The sequence below is a fragment of the Thrips palmi genome, unplaced genomic scaffold (genome assembly GCF_012932325.1).
Source record: "Thrips palmi isolate BJ-2018 unplaced genomic scaffold, TpBJ-2018v1 HiC_scaffold_17, whole genome shotgun sequence".
Taxonomy (NCBI): Eukaryota; Metazoa; Arthropoda; class Insecta; order Thysanoptera; family Thripidae; genus Thrips; species Thrips palmi.
Window position 1 is genome coordinate 10,942,982 of NW_023144626.1, and position 21,400 is coordinate 10,964,381.

Here is a 21,400-nt window from a genome sequence, read left to right on the forward strand (position 1 = left end):
TCAAAAAAACTTACTTGATATTTCTCACTTTCGGCAAATCAGAGACGCCAAAACTACCCCGAAACGTGAGAATCGCTCTAGAGACTGTTGACAGAACCCGTGTGTCACTACACGTTGGAAGGTCACAGAGAATCCAAACGCTATGAATATAGCGCCCATTCGTGCGATCCCCCCCCCCCCCCTGTAAGTTTCCCCTTTAAGGTGCGAGATAGCGGACCGGGGTCCAAGCAACGGCTAAAGGAACTTAGACCGTTGTATTGACCGGAGTCCTCTCATGCGAATACTCCTTGCCATTTTCGTTCAGGCAGTTCAGGCAGTGTAGCACTTTCCCGAGAGATGGCACCACAGTCGAGTACTTCCAAAAAATTAAAAGGTCCTTGTTGGGGGTGGAGAGTCCTATCCTCACTGTGCATCATCTTCGAGTCAATGCCGCCTGATTTGGCAGTGTAGTTGCCGGTGCGGGCGAGGCGAGCACCGGCACCCTCGTCAAAGTGCACAAAGACAGCTTGACAGGTGTCACTCAGCATGAGCACAGCAACGGGTGAACTTCTGAGATTTCAAATTTATCAAATCAAACTTGTTTCAGTCGTTTTCCTCGTCTCATCGCGGTGCCAGGGGTATATAAATCTACCCCATAGTGAAAAAGAACGGGTAGTGTCCGCGGCCAAATCCTGTTGTTGGCCCTTCGGGGGCTGCCCCAGTGGCCGAGCGCGCTGCCGGTCCTCGGCTGCGTCTCCAGCGGGGGGGGGGGGGGGGCAGACGGAGCGGAGACAATAGATGGAATGCAGCGAGGTGTCCATCATAAACGTGTCGCACCGACTCGGCCGTCCTGCACGCAGTTCCGATACACGACTAATCATAAGGAGACTGCCAACGTGCTATCCCGATGCACAGGCCAGCGCGTACAAGCTAAATTGCCCCTCATAAAAGTTCGTCGAGCACTGTCGAGCACCCGAAGGCTCCCGAAGCATCACTTCGGGTCTCCGTGCCCGGGGACCGTCTCGAGGACGGCTGCCTCGCTACGCACCACCACCACTACTCCCCCACCTCTGTCGCCTCCCGGCACCCGCACCACCGCACCACCGCACATGGTTCCGGGTCGGTCCCCGAAGGATTCCCGTCGAGCTTGGAGCCGAACAGCGACTACCTGCGACGTGACCCACTTACAGATCTTAATGATCGTTGGCAGTCTCCTTTTAGTTAGTCGTGTTTCCGATTCTTTCCGCCGCGCCACCCTCCGATGCCTCAGGATTCGACCGCCAAATTCAAAACGTGTGAAAAGGACGGAAAACTGAGTGAAACGGCAAGAACGCCTACGCAAAAACTATGATAGGTACAGCGAATCCGAAAACGGATCCGTGTAGGGGAAGGGTGTCCGGAGGGCAATTGATCAGTCTGAAAGTAATCCGACAATAATGTTCATTGGGGGCGTCAAAGAAAAGAGCGAAAGTAGTCGGTTTTGAACCCCACCAAACGTACAAATATTGATCGCGCGGCTCCCGGCCTGATCAATTGCCCTCCGGACACCTTTCCCCCAACGAATATGCATTGGGGTTTCCCGATCAGACGCATAGTTGAGCCGTAGGCGTTTTTTTTTCCCCGAGCGCTGTTTTCACACTTACAACGTTCAATATTTCGGTTCAAAATTTTTTGAAAAGAAAATCCTTTGAATGGTGCTTGTATTGTCGTCCTTAATGCATGTACAAATTTTGAACGAAATCGGTGACCCAAAATTTACGCGATCTAGCACCTTAACGCCTGATTGTGGGCCACCAGCATCACGCCCATGTAGGTGGACTAATACACAAGCCATCCCTGTCGGGAGCTCCTTAAACCGCGCTTGCTGGATCCCCGGGTCTTCCCAACCAAGTCGAACTCACTAAATTAAACCCACCATTTAAAATGATCGGGAAAATTGTTTTTATCACTTTGGGACACTGCGCAAAAAACTGTTCAGTGAAAATTTGGATGGAAAGACTTCGCGCCAAAATAGGGCGAGACATAAAAGTCTCGCCAAGTTTTAGTCAGACCTGAAAGTCTCGCCAAAATTTGGTCAGACTAAAAAGTCTTACCACCAAATGGCGAGACTTTTTGGCCTGACCACGGCCTTTAGGCCGTAATTGTCCGGCACATTACGGCCTTAATGCATAGTAAAAACTCTACGAAGAATCGCTTCGTAATGCGAAGAAAATGAAGGCATTGTAAATCCTACGAAGAAATGCTTCGCATTATGAAGAAAAATCCTTTGTAATACAAACATTTCTTCAAAATGCGAAGCAATTCTACAATGTCTTCATTTTCTTCGTAGTTATGAAGCAAATGCTTCGTAGGATTTTAAGAGTGTGGGAGGTTCTGGTGAAAAACTTGCCATTTTCCAAATGGATCCCACTGTCATAATTTGTTCGGAATATAAAATCTTTCTTCGACAGAGACTAAAATTTGACTTTTGAAAGCACATCCCCGATGGCACCGTGTCGTTGCCATGGAGACTTTTTTTCATGTTTTAACCATTTACTCACAACACAGACGATTTCTTGTCACTTTGATGAGGCAGGACGTTTAGTTTTTTAGGAGTGGCACATTTTTTTATTTTAACTATTTTTTGATAGCATCGACGGGTCTCGTTTTCGATTGTTGCAAATTTATGTTTTAGTCGTTTACGTTAAATTCTCACGATAAATTTTTGAATTTTTCGCCTTTATAATTTGGTTATGATAAGGAGTAATTTGGCGGAACCATTTTCCAATCAGATGATACCGAAAAAAAGAAGAAATCTGAGCCGTCAGAAACAATTGGGTCTTCCTTCGTCGGGAAACCCCCAAAAAATACGACCACGGGGTTTCTCGTATCGCAGTATTGGGCCCGCCCACCAGTGCGCGGCGCCCAGACTGCGATACGAGAACGCGCGTGGTCGTATGATCAAATTTTTTGTTCTGGTCAAAACGGGGAAACAGTAACAGGTAGGAAAGAGCGACCAAATTGTTTTTTACCTGCCAGGTCTCACGCGTGTTCTCGTACCGCGCTTTGATAAAGGGGATTACGAGAACGGTTTTTCTCGTATCGCAGGAAGCGCCATGGCAAAAATTAATTTTTCCCGGGCCCCGCACCGAAGAACTACAGGCAAACCCAAAAGGGGAAAAAACTCCAGCCAAATTTGTACCCCGAAAATTTATCAAACGTTTAAAATTCGCGAAAATTCATCGAAATTGGACTGAAATTTATCTGAATTCGACTGAAATTTATTGGATTTGTACACCGCAATTCACACTGATTTCCCCTTGCAGGCAATATTGGGATACGCCGGAGAAATAATTATGCCAAAGCGCATCCTGCGATGCGAGAACACTGTTCTCGTTCGAAAATGGTCGTAGGACGTGGAAACAACAGCCGAAATTTTCATGAGACCTTGTAGGTCAAAATTTTGTCGGTCTCATTTCCCCACCTATGCCCGTTTCCTCGTTCTGGCCAGAGAAAAAATTTTGGCAAAATACGAGGCGGCATGTTATCGTACCGCAGTTTTGGACCGCCCGATACGAGGTTGCATGTTCTCGTATCGCAGCGGACGTGTTAAAAACGATTCTGTTCCCGATAATACTCGTACTCCTGCATAGCAGATTTCGACGCGTCCCAATAGAATTATCCTACATCTCAGAGCAGATCCAAGGCCGTCCTGCCATTCTTACTTTAGAACTATCCTGAAAAAGCGGTCTTTTCTAGAAGTCCGTGACGCCAACATACTTAACAAAATTACTCACCGAAGGGCTTGTTGAGAAGTTTCATCCCTATATAAAGACGTGGACATTGTGCACAGACATCGAGATTCACTGATTTGCAGTAAAGATAGTTCAGGAACCCCTGCATTTAGGATAGCTGTAAATCTGCACTACCAGTTATAGGATTGTCTTGGATCTACTCTGACAGAACGATTATTTTATTAGGACGCGTCATTTTGCGACTTCTGGTGATACCGCACAGGGAGCTTGATAGCCATTAGACGTATGACACAATTAATGAATCAGCAAGTAAAACCACAGGTTTCCCACTTGTATTTTACTTAGCAGATGTCAGGGCCTCTAAAGGGACTCTTAAAAAAAGAAATGACTCAGAAACCGCCAGAATCTGTTCGGATCCTACTCAAACGAGCAGTTTCGGACTACAATTTGCACTTTGGAATATCATGGTTGTCAATTTTCTTTACAGCTACCTGTCACTTAGTACTTTTATCAGGAATCCAAATAAATAGGCCTCTGCATACACTGTGGGCGACCGCGGTGTTACCCGGGCACGGCACAATTGAGAATGGCTGAATAGGAATCCACGCCGCATTCACTGACCTTGGCGGGTTGCACACGACCACAGCCATAAGTACATGGACAATGTGAGGATTACGGTTGGAGTGGAATACCGAGCAACTCACGTTCAGGCCTGTACGTTCGTTTTACGTTAACTTTTTACAGTCGTTGTTTGTTGCACACATTTCTTTGAACTTGACTTACCTGCAGGTAAGTGTCAATATATTAAATTGGATAATTTTTTTAAAAATTGTATTTTAAAAAACATGTTTATTGTATTCAGAATGCTTTGGATGAGGTGTACTTGGGGCCAGATTGTGAAGAAGCATTGAAGGTGATTCCTCCCCCCAATGACCCTGAGAAAAGTTCACCAGAGAACAGTTGGTTCAGAGGGAAAGCAAGATATAAATTGTTTTGGCTTCGTTGTCTGGATTTTTATCTCACGGCAGCAAAACAGACCCAGACGATTTTTCCAATTGGAAAACCCGTTATCCAGGAAATGGAATTTATCGACCCCTAGGTTGCTCTGGATGAGAAAGCACGGAGTCTTCCTCATTTGCGCGATTTGAGCACCCTTTTCCCAAACACCTTCAAGGCAATTTTTCTGCGTGAAAGAATGCACCCCACATCGGACCCCACGCGCAGGGCCCCCGGAGAACCTCCGCTGCGCGGGGGTAGCGACATTGTCAGCAGCATAATTTCATTTCTCATCATTTTGTTACAGGAGAAACTAGGAATTGATGCAACAACTGTGGCCTTTGAATGGAGAACAGTCCCAGGTCTTTTTGACGAGGAGCAGAAACAGGCGCTGCTGAAAATGAATCCAGAAGAGTTCTGGGCTGAAATTTACAATGCAAGGGATTTCCCAAAACAACCGCAGTGCCCCCAGTTGCCGAGCTAGCTCGTTTGGTTTTTATCACCCTCATGCTAACGCCGACTGTGAACGCACTTTCACCATTGTCACTGATACAAAAACCAAGAAGAAAAACAGGATTGTAACAAGCCCTTTGAACGCTATTTGCGCTACTCGGGTAGCGTTTCGCACCAAGAATTATGATGCTGTGTCTTTGGAAATTACTAACAAGCACTTGGAGAAGCACAATGCTTCTATGTACGACTGAAAACTTAAGGGGGCTCATACATGTTAAAAGCACTTTAAAAAAAAAAAAATTTGATGTAGACGGATTAAGATTTTACAATTTCTGTGTTAAAATCCTTTTAGATAATTGAGTAAGCTTTATTTTGGCTTAAGGGAAAATGACTTTGGACATTTTTTGGAGATTTAGTCGAAACGTTTAAAATTTTGCTTCTCGTAAGATTTTGTTCGCATACTTGCTCAGATCTGTGGGGAAAAAATCAGGGGACTCATCCCCAGTAGTGTCATAGAATTGACTAGAATGGGCTTTATATCTGCAAAAGTTTTTAAGAAAAAAAAAAAAACAATTTTTTAAACAATTTTTAAACAAATTTTCAACAAAAAATTGTTTTTATTTTTTTTTATGAAAACTATTGCAGTATAAAGCCCATTCTAGTCAATTCTAGACACTACTGGGGATGAGTCTCCCTGATTTTTTCCCCCCAGATCTGAGCAAGTATGCGAACAAAATTTTCGAGAAGCAAAAATTTTTTAAAGTTTCGACTAAATCTCCAAAAAATGTCCAAAGTCACTTTCCCCTTTAAACCAAAATGAAGCTTACTCAATTATCTAAAAGGATTTTAACACAGAAATTGTAAAATCTTAATCCGTCTACGTCAAAATTTTTTTTAAAAAAAGTGCTTTTAACATGTATGAGCCCCCTTAATTAACGACATTAGCAAATGAAGTCTCATGATACTTCATAATGTCGTTAATTATTTTGTTTTTATATGATTAAGTGTATCTCCACTTACAGTATTTTAAATGACGCGATTAGCGAACTGGCCATATCTAGCGAGTTTTTTCACGGTTCTAGTCTACAAACTGTGTGACTGTTCAATATTTTAAGTAATATTTTATTTCTTTAAGCTACACTTTGTACCAATGATATATTAGTAAGTGTTGATGGCTGTAATTTGAGATACGTGCAATAAACCTCCGTTCAAATGTAGCGCTTTGTTCCATTGTCCTGAAAGTACAGTGCAGGCAACCTTTCTCGAACGACTGGTTTGTTCCCACCAGCTTATCAACTCCTGCCGTTTTTGAGGATATTGAAGACCTGCTCCCTTCTGCAGAGTACGTTTACATCAAAGATCATTTCATTATAGCAATTACATCAATTTTCAACTGAGAATTTAACTTTTTCAGAAGAGTGCACTACAAAATATTTGGTCTGTCAAAAAATCAGCCCCAAATAAAAGTGCTGACAAGTATTCTGCAATGGTGTTAGGGGTGACTTTGAAAGCCCCACCCACCGACCAGGATGTTGACAGATGACAGTATTACAATAATTTTTGAGATTGCTGCAAATATAATTGTCTGAGCGATAGCAAAGCCTATTACTTCAGTGGGGTTAAAAAGGTTATTCCGTGTATGTGTGAGCACTCCTCCTCCTAAACGGTTCAGTCGATCTGGCTGAGATTTTGCAGGCTCGTTAGTTATGTTTTTGGTTCGCCATCGTTCGCCACACACCAATATTCAGCTTAGAAATTTCAATTCCTTCATTGGCGGAGCGATAGCGAAGCCCTTTACTCCAGAGCGGTTGAAAAGTTTTGAATATCTGTGTGTGTGTGAGAGAGAGAGAGAGAGAGAGAGAGAGAGAGAGAGAGAGAGAGAGAGAGAGAGAGAGGGAGAGAGAGAGAGATTGTGTGTGTACACTTCTCCTCCTAAACGGCTCGGCCAATCCGGCTGAGATTTTGAAAGGTCAAAAAGTATGTCCTTGGCTCACCACACATCAAAATTCAGCTATCTATCTTAATCTATGGTCATGACCAACATAAAAGACTAAAGGCCGGCAGAAAAAGGGGAAGTTCACATGAGCGGGAGGAGGATTCCAGCCAGAAGTGGTGCTAGCACGCCATGCAGGGGTATTTTTTTAATCGGGCGACCAGACCGATTTAGTGGACCTGGCCCCGACAATGACGGCTGCTTCCACGAGTTGGACAGATCAGAATCTCAGAAAAAAGGGGCCGACCGACCCAAAATTTTTAGTCCAGATTTCGATAGGTCTGACTACGACCTTTTCAACGATGGGTCGGAAAGGAGGGGGTGTCCTGGTTTCTGACTTAGGCAGTTGGCCAGATTTGTACCTTGGATGAAGGGGCTCGACTGGAAAGTCAAATTGCGGTTTGGTTTTGAAACCTTTTGTCGCGGAGTGATCTACTTATTGCTCCAACATAAATTTCAGTGACGGCTTGCCGAAGCAAGCAGGAAGCGCCTCAGACCAAGTAGATGTAAACGCCAGGCGTGGATTGGCAGCAGCGCGAAGCCTGTTACGACAAGCCACGGTTCCTGCGTTGTGTACAGGAAGTAAAAGCACACTACAAAACTGCAGAAAAAGGTAAGGTTTACACGAGCCGGAGGAGGATTTCGGCCATTAGTGGTGCTAGCACGTCACTGAGAATGAAAGTGTCACCACCATCGCCCTTTCATTGGGTGACGCACGCATCGTCGCTCAAATTCAGGTAACGAGCCAGCGTTGGGCAGTCACAAAATCGTCGTTCTAAATTTGGGTAACGTCGTCGGCGACACCGGGAGGCCCCCGATGACGTTCTTCCAGGGCCACCACGATGACTGCCACGTGGCGTTGAGGCCTCCGGTCATCGTGGTCGCTCAGTAAACAGGGTTAACGTTACTTTTCAATGAAATTGCACACATTTCTTTTATTATTTGAATGTTTTTGAAGGAAAAGACTCAGAAAGATTCAAATATGCCAGAAAAATTTTTGGTTCGCTGAAATTTCTGATAGTGTTGGCCCTAGAAGGACGAGAACCCAAAAGTAACGCGTTACTCGTTACTTTTGGGTTCTCGTCCTCCTAGGGCCAACCCTATCACAATTTAACGAACCAAAAAATTTTCTAGAATATTTGAACTCCTGAGAGTCTATTGCAACAGAGACATCAAAATAATACAATAAAAAATCTTTTTGGCAAATTGTTCAAATTAAATTGTGCAAAAATGCTGAAAAGTAACGTTAACAACCCTGTGAGTCACCACGTTGACCGGAGGCCCCAACGCCACGTGGTAGTCACCTTTGAGATGAATTTCGTTCGTACCATTTCATAAGGCGGTGTTCACAAACAAATTTCATAAAATTAAGAAGATTTCTGTGATGAATAATTCATAAAACGGCCTCTACAAATAAATTTCATAAAATGACGAAATGTTATTGTTACTTCACAATGAATTGGTATCAAAACCTTTCGTAAATTCACGATGATTTTTTACAGTGTTTTTGTCAAAAATGTGTCTCAATCTTTAGTTACAGGTCAATGAATGTCCAAAAGCGGCATAAAAACAGTCATGATTCTAGTTTTCAAGATTAAGACCGAAAGAAAACATGTTTTTGAAATCCGGCTCCCTTGTCTTCTTCATTTTGACCATAAAAAGATGTTGCAACTTCGTCATATTTTTTGGGACAGCATTTGGATTTGAAATACTGCGCGCAAGGATTAAAAACATAGGACCAAAACTAAAATGTTTGCGATAGTTCAAAAAGTGCCACCAGACGCGCAACCAAAGATGGTAAAATGGTAAAAAGGCATGGAGAATCCAATGGTGATGTCCATTTTCATGTCAGGGAGACCAATATGTAAGAAAAAAACGGCTGAAAAAACATGAAAAATTTCGAAATTTCACTTTACGCTCCCCTTAATTGGAGAAAAAAGCGAGTTACCTCGCGTTACCAATCGCCCGTTTTTGGCCCGTCCCGTGTATTTTTTGTAAAAAAAATGACGGAGGGACGGGCATATAGTATGATCCCTGCTGTGCGTCCGTCCGTCCGTTCGTCCGTCCGTCCGAGGACTTCCCGTGGTCCGATCTTGACCAAATTTGGTATGCAGCCTCCCTGGGTGATCCTAAGAACCGCCCGGTGGCAGCAAATCCGATCCTAGCCCCGGGGGCGCTGCTGCAGGTGCATCATGGTCTACATAGGGTCGAGGAGGATTTCGGCAACGGATAAGGGAAGGTGGGGTACAATGGGACGCTTTTTTTGTTTTTGGCCTAGATCCGAGACCGTTGGAGCTAAAATGCCGCCCGATAGCTCAAATGTTCTTTGTTTATTGTCTATAACTTTTATTTGACCAAAAAATTTGATTTTAGGGCATTTTTGGTCTGTGGAGACATTTGCCGAAAAGTGTCACTGTCCCATTGTCCCCCGGGGCTGGGGCACAAGGGAAAGCCTTGGGGCACATTGGGACACACCCTTTTATGAGCTAAAAATAAAGCGAAGGAGCATTCAAAAATGTGGGCAATGGGTTTTTGATCTATTTTGTCACAAACTATTTTGAAAAAGAACTTACGTTCCTGGTTCCCTTTAAAAAAAAATTTCCGGAGTAGATGTGTAACAAATAAAAGAAAATGCAATTTTAAATACAGTAAAAGCGCAAATGAAATGTTTGATGCCAAATTTCTTGTGAATAACATAATAACGTATGGTTTGGCTTCATTTAGACATAAACTACAACTAAAACTTGAAAGCCCCTTTTATTAAACGTCCCCTTGTGCCCCAAACGAGGGTGTCCCATTGTGCCCCGAACGACACGCTGGACTGGACACGCTCTAGCTCTTTAACCCCCAAAAACCAGAGCTCCCAGACAAGCTCACTGAACCTCAAAAGACCAACGAACACACTGGTGAAACGCTACGAACGTGCGACAAATACTTTAAAAGCTAGAGGAAAAACAAAATTCTCCGGTCTTGCTAGTTTTACCTCGTTTTTCTTACATTTGCACTTCGCTTCGACCTGCCGAAAGAACGCTCAGTCGAATAAATTCCCGCTTTTTGGAAATAACCGGCAATGCTGGGCCCATATCGAGCGTAACCCGCAGATCCTACGAACACCCCAAGGTGGCTAATTTGACAGTGTCCCATTGTGCCCCGTGTCCATTGTACCCCACCCTCCTTACAGCTAGCAGGGCATGTAGGGGGATTTTGGAATCAGGGCGACAAGACAAAACTAGGGGTAGGTGGGGAAGAAAAGTACAAAACGCGTACTTTTCACTGTACAGAAGTTTCAAATGAGGATTAACTATTCGCTCTCGTGAACTTGTAATCCAATGCCTTCCTAATGAAATGGATCACTGTTCTTTGATTATATTTCCCAAACCATTACGTACAACATGCCAAAACGTATGTGATTTCGGAACTCCTCAAAAAGGGGTAAGAAAAGTACACCACGGGAAAAAAAAGTACAACAAAAAGAATTGCGATTTCGAACCAGGAGACCGCCAATCTTGGCTCAATACGGGTTTACCCATAAAGTGGAGAGCTTTCACTTGCCATTAGTTCAAGTTTCGTCAAAATCGGTCAATTGGTTCTGATTCTACATGGACTCATGATAGAAGGTCCAAAAAAGCCTTTTCCAGAGGTAAGTGGGACAGCATTTTTGTACTTTTCTTCCCCTTTTTACGTAAATGCCCCAAAAACTTGTTCATTTCTAGTCTAATTCTAAACATGTGTTGACATTTTTTGCTTGTCTCGCCTAATCAAATCTATTTTCCCTGATCAATTCAAATTTTTATCCCCCTTTAGTTTCTTAGAGGGGTTCTTTTCTTCCCAAAGCCTGTACTTTCTTCCCCCGCGACTGTACTTTTCTTCCCATTTCATTTTTACACTTATAAAAATTGTGTTGAAGCCTAAGAGCATCGAACGGCACTGTTTTTCAAAGCTGATGGACTAAACTATAAGGTGGTACCTTACATTGGACTGTCGGTGATTCTGCAGGAAGCTGTACTTCAAAGTACAAACATTTAAAAAAAATTTTTATAGTTATTTCTAATGTTTTTTTTAAACGTGCAGTTGATTCTAAATATTATATGTAGACTGGGCTAAATTTTTTTTTTGTCAGCGGGATGACCAATCTTTCTAAAACCACTAACGTGATGGTTCAGTGTAGTTTCAGTTCGGAGATATAACGGGTGTACTTTTCTTACCCGAGCCTCGAGTGTACTTTTCTTACCCAACCTACCCCTAAAGGTGCCAGTTTGAAGCGAATCGGAGAAGTTTGGACCCGGGTTCAAATCCCAGTGGGGTATATTTTGAATATTCTTTTTATTCGAGTTTTTGCATAATTTCTAGTTTTGAGGGTGCTGATGACGAAAATAACATCTATTTTGACCCCAGACTCAGGGTCAAATCCCCTTGGGGTTAAACATAGGCAAAATTCGCACATCTCCTAATATACGGGACGGGCCAAAGTTGCCGATGGTTATCGCTACTTTTCCTGTTATTGGTACAATAGATGGAGGAATCAGGTGCCTTCCAATCTTGAAAACTTTGAACTGTAGTCAGGACGTAGCAGAGGTAAGAATGGGGACATAAGTTGGGTCATAGGACCGACGCCCTATTTATACAAGAGGAATTTATGCCTGGGGACGAAATGAGTGGGGACGAATTGTCGCAGGGACGTATTCAATGGGGACACGAGAACCTTTTCCCGTTAGCACGCCCTGCAGGAAAGTTGGCCTGAAATGTACACAGTGATGTATAATGTTTTACGCACGTAAGGTGCACCTTACGACTATCTGTGCATGCATAATTATGCCTTCAAAAAGTCATAGCTTTGACACATAATATCACACGTCCAAAGCAGACTGCTAACTGCATTTCATTAGACAATGTGTCCCACCTGGTGGACACAAAATTTAATCATCATCCAGCGTGTGCTTAAAATTGCAAATGGGACCAAAAAAGACCCACGTGTACCACACTTCTGTTTTTTACACAGCACGAAAGGTGTATTAACAATGGTCTGCAAAAAAATCAGTTTTTTTTGTAAATTGTTATTGAGCGTGGCCACTGTTCAAATATTTAATTTGAAGCCAAAAAAACATCGGACAGAAAATGAACAAATAAAACGAAACCCACAGGTCACATGTGTCGTAGAACAGGCTTTTCATTCAGAATTTAAATTAAACTATTTAAATAATGGATGCAAAACCCAAAACCCTTTAGAATAGACCCCTCTCAAAGATCATTATCAATGTAATATTGGAATAGCATTAAACGTAACTCAGACGTTAAAAAGAGAGTCAGCAATCACACAGCATGACATTTCTCGCAACCCTCGTTGCACACACTGCACAGCACATCCACACACAAGTCACTCTCGTAGAAAAAGTACGTAATTTGTGTCATTTGCTTCTTGCAAGATTTCTCATCATGGCGACATAATGAATCGTAAGCATCTCGACGCAGCAGCACCATCTTCTTGAGCTTCTTGAGGCCGCAGCGCTGCAGTTCCCTGGCGAGGTCGGGGCAGCCGTAGGGCTCCGTGGAGGCCGCCACCAGCTGCAGCTCCTCCAGGGTGTCGGCGTGCGCGCGCACCAGGGCCAGCGCCGTGACCAGCGGGTGCACGCCGCAGCGCAGCCACCGCAGCCCCGCGGCAGTCCCCGGGAACGCCAGCACCGGCAGCGGGGCGTCCGGCGGGCAGTGCAGCTCCAGGCGGCGCAGCGACGCCATCCGGACCACCTGCTGCAGCTGCGGCCCCGTCACGTTGCACACGCAGAGGCCCTCGAGCAGCGGCATCGCCAGGGCCGCGTCCAGGTGCTGCTGCTGCGGCGACACCAGCTGCAGGGCCTTCAGGCGGGGCGCGGCCTGCTGCAGCACTGTCAGGCTCCAGGCTTCAGGCTCTACGTCGCAGTGCAGGCCGAGAAGCGTGCGCACCTGAACAAGGCACCATCATCGCTTAGTGGATTTGATGGGTTTTCGACACCAGAGGTCCTAACACTCTCAGACCCACATGGACTTTTTTCTCCTGCTTTTAAAGTTTCTTGAGCAGACGTAAAACGTACCATGTATTTTCTTTTTAAGTCAGCACATTTTTGATCGTTTTAAAGATGTCAATAGGTGCTATAGAAATAAAAGAGTACGCTGCAAATGACTGTTAGTTAGGTTTGATGGACTGAACACCCTAAAACAAAATCGTACGAACACTGAGATTCCAAACGCTATGAGTATGATGCAATGCACCTGAGATATCGCACCATACGTGCAATGCCTCAGCCGTATAGCACCTTAATGTGCAATTCATCCCGAAAAGGCCCTATGCTAATGCATGGAAATGCACTGTGGCAAAAGGGTACGGAAAATTTTGTTAATTTTTTTGCCAGGATTCTCCGTAGCTCTCTTATCAATATTCTCCGTAGGCTAACAGTATTCTCCGTAGGGCCGTACAGTATTCTCTGTAAGTCCGCACAGTCTTCTCCGTAGGACCTGGAAGACTGAATAGTCCTACGGAGATCACTGTAAGGTCCTACGGAGAATACTGTGCGGTCCTAGGGAAAATACTGTAAGAGCCTACGGAGAATATTGATAAGGGGGTTACGGAGAATTACCACAAGCTGTTTACAGAATTTTCCGTAGCTTTTTGCCACAGTGTGGGAATGCATTGCACCTCATGTGCAATGCTTTTGTATTGCACCAATTGACGCTATATTCATAGCGTTTGGAATCTCAGTGAAGCTACACTGGTAAAACTGCAAACGAAATGTTTTTGTACAAATTTTGAACGAGGCATCACAGTTTTTAGTGCACACGAACTTTTTGTACAATTTTGTACAAAAATAGCGAAAAATGTGCAGTTTTTCGTACGAAAATTGTACGAAAATTTCGTGTGCACAAAGAACTGTGATGTCTCGTATAAAATTGTACATAACATTTGGTGTGTGGAGCGTAGTTGTATGCTTCCTTCAAGCATAAAACTACGGTTGAAGACTTAACGCTCGGCGTCAAGCGTAGAGAAGAAATTCTCCCGTGCATTTAGATAGGCAGGAGAGGAGCAAAATGGAGAACTACACTGTGGCAAAAAGGTACTGAAAATTCTGTTATTTTTTTTGCCAGAATTCTCCGTAGCCCTCTTATCAATATTCTCCGTAGGCTCTTACAGTATTCTCCGTAGGGCCGCACAGTATTCTCTGTAAGTCCGCACAGTCTTGTCCGTAGGACATGGAAGACTGTATAGTCCTACGGAGATCACTGTAAGGTCCTACGGAAAATACTGTGCGGTCCTACAGAAAATACTGTAAGAGCCTACGGAGAATATTGATTAGGGGGCTACGGAGAATTACCACAAGCTGTTTACAGAATATTCCGTAGCTTTTTGCCACAGTGTATGCTTGAAGCCGAGCGTAGTTCTACTACGCTAGAAGAAAGGCGTAAAAGTACGCTTGAGTTCTACCAGCGTAATAAGAAATCAGTAAACATTTGCAGTAAAATCTTTTTGGCAACAGATACAAGGTAGGTGTACGCCAGACAGTGGCTTGCCGTTTCAGGCTTCACGATGCTGCGCCAGTTCCGACTATGCACGCGCCTGGCGTTTACACCTACCTTGGCCTGCGGCGGAGGCCTGCCTTCGGCAGACTCTCTCGCCACACAAAGAGACCTGATCGCACATCATAGCAGCGCATTCAGTCCCAACTTATACTGGGGGACTCTGCCCTCCAGACCCCCCTGTCATGTGCGGGGCGATGAGGTTGGTTCGCTGGTCAAACTACACGACATTTTTGGTTTGACTCCCCTAAAATTCTGGCTCACTTTTGTCCCATTTGGTCTCGAACCTAGGTCAGATGTTGAAGTGGATATCATTTTCATTTTCAGCACCCTCCAAAACATAAGAAATGATGTTAAACTTGTTATGACGACACATGTCAGTAAAAAATTATTTCTTTTTTAAAGTGTTTTTTGCTGTAATGATCACATGGATTGAGATAAAAAGCTGACTTTTGGTGTGTGCGCTGAGATTCCAAACGCTATGAGTATAGCACGTATGGTGCAATGCAGCTGAAATATCGCACGATACGTGCAATGCGATAGCCATATTGCACCTTACGTGCAATGCGTCCCGAAAATGCCCTATGCTAACACACTAAATGTTTATGTACAATTTTGTTCGGGGTGATGCATAATTTTAAACCTGCGTGCCGTCGTGCATAAAATTGTGCGTGAATTTGCATAAATTCATGCATTTTCACGCATGATATTATGCATATTCCACGCATGCACAAAATCGTGCGGGTTGCACGTACAAAATTCAACCAAAACATTCAGTATGAATGCATGGGATTGTGGAGGCATTGCACTTCACATACAATGCTTTTGCATCGTACCATTTGACGCTATACTCATAGCGTTTAGATTCTCAGTGTGGTAAGCCAAAGATATGCCTAATGACCCTGCAAAATGTCAGCAGAATCGGCCGAGCCGTTTAGGAGGAGTAGTGCGGACACACAGACAGGAAAAACTTTTCAACCCCAGCTACCGCTCAGTAGACCAGCTCTTCACACTAAATGTTTAGGTAGAATTTTGTACGTGCCACTTGCACGATTTTGTGCATGCGGGGAATTTGCATAATATTATGCGTGAAAATGCATAAATTTATGCAAATTCACGCACAATTTTATGCACGACGGCACACAAGTTTAAAATTGTGCATCACCACGTACAAAATTGTACCCAAACATTTAGTGTGTTATTTTGCGAAAGTGAGAATTCCGCTGGGTTCCCTGACTCAAAATGACCGAAATGGTGAGAAAACTCTTAATTTGAAAGCCCAAGGTCGTCAGACTTACCAAAGCCGTGCCCCAAGACCCTATATAAAGACAAAAAGCCAATTTTTTTTTTTTCGGATTTTCACCAAACTAAGTTTGACTCTAGGGTAAACAGGTCATAATACGACCCTTGGGGCGAAAATTTCGTCCGTTTTGCGATATCTCGACTCCTTCATGCCCAAGCGGCCTCCCCAACCGCCCGCGCGGCGTCTTTTTTATGCTCGCGGTTATAAAGGAGTCGAGATATCGCAAAACGGACGAAATTTTCGCCCAAAGATCGTATTATGACCTGTTTACCCTAAAGTCAAACTTAGTTTGGTAAAAGTCCGAAAAAAAAAATGGCTTTTTTCCTTTATATAGGGTTTTGGGGCACGGCTTTGGTAAGTCTGACGACCTTGGGCTTTGAAATTAAGAGTTTTCTCACCATTTCGGTCATTTTGAGTCGGGGAACCCAGCGGAATTCTCACTTTCGCAAAATAAGAGCTGGTCTAACCGCTCAGCCAATAATGTCAATACGACGAGGCCGAGAATGTTACTTGTCTTCAATGTAGCCCTTTAACGTTTCTTTTTCTTTGAAGTTGAAAATTTCAACATGTTTAACAAGTTTAGGAAACGTTAAGTTACTTCTGAAAGTATATTTATGACGTTCGGAAAGAGTACTTGGTAGTTTTTTTGACTCTTTGTAAATTTACCACTATTTTTCACTGGTCATTTGTCACGTATTTCACTAACCCATCAAGAAACTCATCTCTAGTGTTGCGGTGAGTTATAGAACTCTGCGATGAACACAGTAACCAGCGCCGCTACCTTACACACTAAATGTTTGGGTACAATTTTGTACGTGGTGATGCACAATTTTAAACTTGTGTGCCGTCGTGCATAAAATTGTGCGTGAATTTGCATAAATTTATGCATTTTCACGCATAATATTATGCAAATTCCCCGCATGCACAAAATCGTGCAAGTGGCACGTACAAAATTCTACCTAAACATTTAGTGTGTACCTTTGTGAAGTTAGTGCGTGCCAGTAGTTCTCCCTTGGGTTTCATGTCGACGCAGAAACTGATGGCAGCGACGTCGAGGACTTCTTCCTCTGACCCAATGTGTGGTTTCTGAAAACAGGAAAGTAAGCAATAATAAGACGGCCCAGGGAAGAAATACCCGTTAAGGGTGTTCCTCGGGAGGCTGAGATTGGCGTTGCAACCCTTTCGACTGCTACTCACCAGCTCGGGCGGCAGCAAACGGAGTACTACGGAGCTTTCCTTTTTTAAGTAGGAGCTTGTTTTGCCGGTGTGGCCCCATTTCACGCTTACTCCATCACCCCATTGCCCACCGTTCGCCAGTATATGTCCGAACGCTATAACAGTGCCGGGTCCGGGGGGCGTGCCGTCGTCTTGGTCCCCGTCCTTCCAGCCCCGTCCGCGCGCCACCCTGCTGCCCACGCTCATGGTCACCTGTTTGGCTGCGTTCGCTTCGACCACCTCCGCCTGGTTGGAGCGATCCTCCCAGACTAGGGCTGCGGGAAAGAATTCGTTGCATCGACAAGGCTATCAATGAGTCATGGGAGAGAGGATGGATGGATCATGCAGAGTGGGGACCTCACCGATATCGCCCTTTTCTTGCTGCCGCCCAGGTTGCTGCTCCGGCGCGCGCAGCCCTCCACTGCAAGCCAGTCGGCACAGCAGCAGCCTGGCCGCCGCGTCCTCCGCGGGCCGCATCCCGCCGATCCACGCCACTGGCCCCCCAGCAGCGCGCCGCACCGTCACAGAGCACGAGGAAGAAGGGCTGGACAGGTCGGCCGTCAGCTGGGCCGCCGTCCTGGGCAGTTCTGCGGGACACGGAAGTTGTGTGAGGCCAAGTTCTCAAACGCACGCTTGGCAAGTACACACTTCAGGGGGCAATACACTGAAAATGGCCCAAAACTGAGTTGGCGCAAACGGGGTTGAGATATCTTCATTTTTGCGGACTGAGGGACGCCCGCCAGTAGGTAATTAAAGCGGCTATCGCATGAACTAGGATTATGAACATCGAACAATCAAAAGTACAAAATTTTACGAAAAAAAAACTGTTTTGATCATTTTTGCAAAATCCTCAAAAAGTGTTTTTGGATGAAATTTTGGAAATTTGTACTTTCGGTTGCTCGATGTTCATAATCCTAGTTCATGCGATAGCTGCTTCAATTACCTACATTTTGGCGCAAACGGGGTTGAGATATCTTCATTTATTTGCGGACTGAGGGACGCCCGCCAGTTCGACTTTTGACGAAAAATTGATTGGGCGCTGCTCCGCTCCCTGACGTCCGATCGACGCCATTCTGGGCTTAAAATGTTTCTTTTTGTAAGGTCTTGACACATGAAAAGTTTGAACAACGCACAACAACGCGTATGGAAGCAATCGCACTAGTCAGTTTTTGGCTATTTTCAGTGTATTGCCCCCTTAAAAGCACATGCTTGGCGCCGTTAACAGGAGTCTCCAGGTCGGCCGCCGGCCGTGCCTCGGCGCGGGGAGCCAATGCAGACCGAAATGAAAATCGCGATTTCTCGAAAACGGCTTGGCCAAAAAATTTCAAACTTGGTAGAGAGACTAGTAATAGACCAGGCCCGCCCCCGGTCCGGTCAAATCCGGCCCGACATTGCCTGTTTGCCTACTGGCGTGATCGGCTCGAAAAACGGAGACCGCCGTATCTCGGCTCCTGGGCACGATATCGAAAATTTCCCAACGCACTCAAGAGTTCTTACGGATTACTTCATCCGTATTACAAACAAATTCATCCGTACCTTACAAACATTTTTGCGCAAGCGTAATACGGATAGCCTGATTTGTAACATACGGATGGCTTTGTCCGTAACAGATGTAGCTTTGTAACTACGGATAGTCTTACAGAATCCGAAGTAATTGCATTCATCGACACTCGTTATACAAACAGAATTCATAAATTACTCGTTGCCATACTAAGCGGAAACAGATAAGCAGTATATTATACTTTTTAATGCCAATTATCTTTTTTATGCACTAGCAAGCACTTTTACTTTTATTTGGCACATAATAGAGCTACTGATTGAGTTACTTGCTGATACGATAGACACTCTTGGGTAACGGTGGAGCAGGGCCACAGCAGAAAAAGATGTACTTACCGCCCAAATTTGGTGTTGATTATGAAATCACTGCATTTCAATAATCATACTGAGCAACTGTTCAATCTAACCAACCAGTTATTGTGGGCAGTTCCAAAAACATTCTACCATACTCAAGCTATACTGTAAATGTTTTCTTTTGAAGTTGGTGCGCTGGTGAGGTTATACTGTCTGCTGATCTGATACCGTATGCTGGAAGAACCGAGTGACAACAAAAATCACATGCACTGACTTCTTCAGTGTTTGCAAACAATGCCATCCTTGATGGATTTTGGGGAATGAGACACCATCGCTGACACCAATTGTGAAGGCCTTAATTGTGCCTAAAATCGGCAGCACAAACAGCGGAGCGGAGTGTTTTCATTTTTTCTAAACACCGTCCCGCTAAACTTTTCATACGTGAAAGTATGAGAAATCCAACATTCACAGTCACCCCTTTGTTTCTGTGTAGATTAACCTCGTTTAGTTTGGTTTAAAATCAGAAACTACGATGATTTGCAAGTTTCTGGTTCATAAAAGTTTTTAATTCACTTATTCTTTGAGAAGTGATGCTTGTGTCTGCGAAAACTGGACGGCTGTCAGTCATGTTAACACACACTTATCTGCTGTGGAGGATTGGAGACGTTGGGGGTGCTTTTATTATCACAGGTAAATTCTCTGCTTCCCAACAACATACATTTATAAATATAACAATACTTTTGTTTATATTTCAATTCTTTCTTCAATAAAAATGTTAGGTTAGGTTTCTTAGAGTGTCATTTAATAACTGTTGGACTACGGCCAAAATGGCACTTAGAAGATTTTAGTTTGGATAATCAATAGGTGAATGATGCAATATACAGGAAAAGTACTATTCTTAGTTTGAAAACTAATGAAACTATATTGCACCTTATTAGTCTTCATATTGAAGTTAAGTTGATGTTAATATGGATTGGTAGGTTCAGATCAGGATTACGGACAAGTTGAGTTGATAATACGGATGGGTTTAGTAGCCGTAATTATGGATCAATAGTTGTGTTTGTATTTACGGATAATTTTGTCCGTACAGAAATTCTCGTAACCTGAAGATGCTTTTTATCCGTAATACAGATGTCAAACTCCGTAATATGGACAAGCCCATCCGTAATTACAATGAATCAATTTTGTCCGTAGCTTACGGTGATGACTTATCCGTAAGAACTCTAGAGTGCGTACACGCGTAGTCCTACTCGTTGCCAAACGCCTCTCCAAATTTCAAGTCAAAATCTTGAACGGGGTGGCCGTAATTTGGGAAACGCCGAGACGAAAAAAAGCGACTTTTCGGCGACTGGCACGCCGAAGGCTGCCTGCGGGCAGGGAAACAGGCCTGATCAAGGGACCGGCCCCCGAAGTGCCCCCTCCGCACCTCCCCCGCCCCGCCCGCCCTGCACTGCACTGCCAGACTGCCATTGTAATGCGCCCGGCCGTCTGGGGCTCGCGCCTGCCTGGCTGCCGGGGTGCATCCACGCTACCTGCTCTAGCATTGTCTCTGTCGCGCTTGCAGTGACAGACGGCACAGACGGAGAAAGTAGCAGTCGACGTCTGGGATAGCTATGCGGATGCTACCTTTGGCTCCGGCGAGGAGGCGCGATGCGGTCCCAGCCGATTCCGAGCCAGCCGGCGGCAATAGGCAGAAAAATTCATCAGAACCTGGCTCAAAATGACACGTTTTTCAACATTGGTACCAATATGCGTTTCGAAGCGCGCTGATCAATTCTGTACCCATGAAAATTGTTCAGTGATTTATTGTCAAAATTGTCCTAGCAATTTCTCGTTTACACCCAACTTCCCGTTTTTTGAGCTGATTCCGCCACTATCCCCTAAAAAATCAACTTTCCCAAAAATTTTAAAAATTTTTCATCCGCTCCTAGTCTCTTTTGTTTTGGGGGCGGCAATATACCTGCTCGAGGGTCGGGGCCAGGCACGAGGCCCCGCCTGCCCCTCCCCCCAGCCCCAATCACGTCAAACAAAAGAGACTAGGAGCGGGTGTAAAATTTTGAAATTTTCGGAAAGTTGATATTTACGGATAGTGGCGGAATCAGCTCAAAAAAAGAGGAAGTTGGGTGTAAACGAGAAATTGCTAGGGCAAATTTTTACAATAAATCACTGAACAATTTTCATGGGTACAGAATTGATCAGCGCACTTCGAAACGCATATTGGTACCAATGTTGAAAAACGTGTCATTTTGAGCCAGGTTCTGATAAACTTTTCTGCCTATTGCCGCCGGCTGGCTCGGAATCGGCTGGGACCGCCATCGCGCCCCCCTCGCCGGG

At 44.5% G+C, this 21,400-nt stretch overlaps 1 protein-coding gene across 1 annotated transcript in view; it reads right to left on the reverse strand.

Annotated features, from left to right (window-relative positions):
- LOC117644044 overlaps positions 1 to 21,400 on the reverse strand; it is a 66,063-nt gene that overhangs the window by 9,605 nt on the left and 35,058 nt on the right. Inside the window, exons 6-9 of the mRNA XM_034383230.1 lie at positions 17,578 to 17,802; positions 17,198 to 17,490; positions 16,979 to 17,086; positions 12,754 to 13,092 (exon numbers count right to left, since the gene is read on the reverse strand). Coding sequence (XP_034239121.1) covers positions 12,754 to 13,092; positions 16,979 to 17,086; positions 17,198 to 17,490; positions 17,578 to 17,802 — 965 coding nt within the window. The remainder of the gene's footprint in view (positions 1 to 12,753; positions 13,093 to 16,978; positions 17,087 to 17,197; positions 17,491 to 17,577; positions 17,803 to 21,400) is intronic.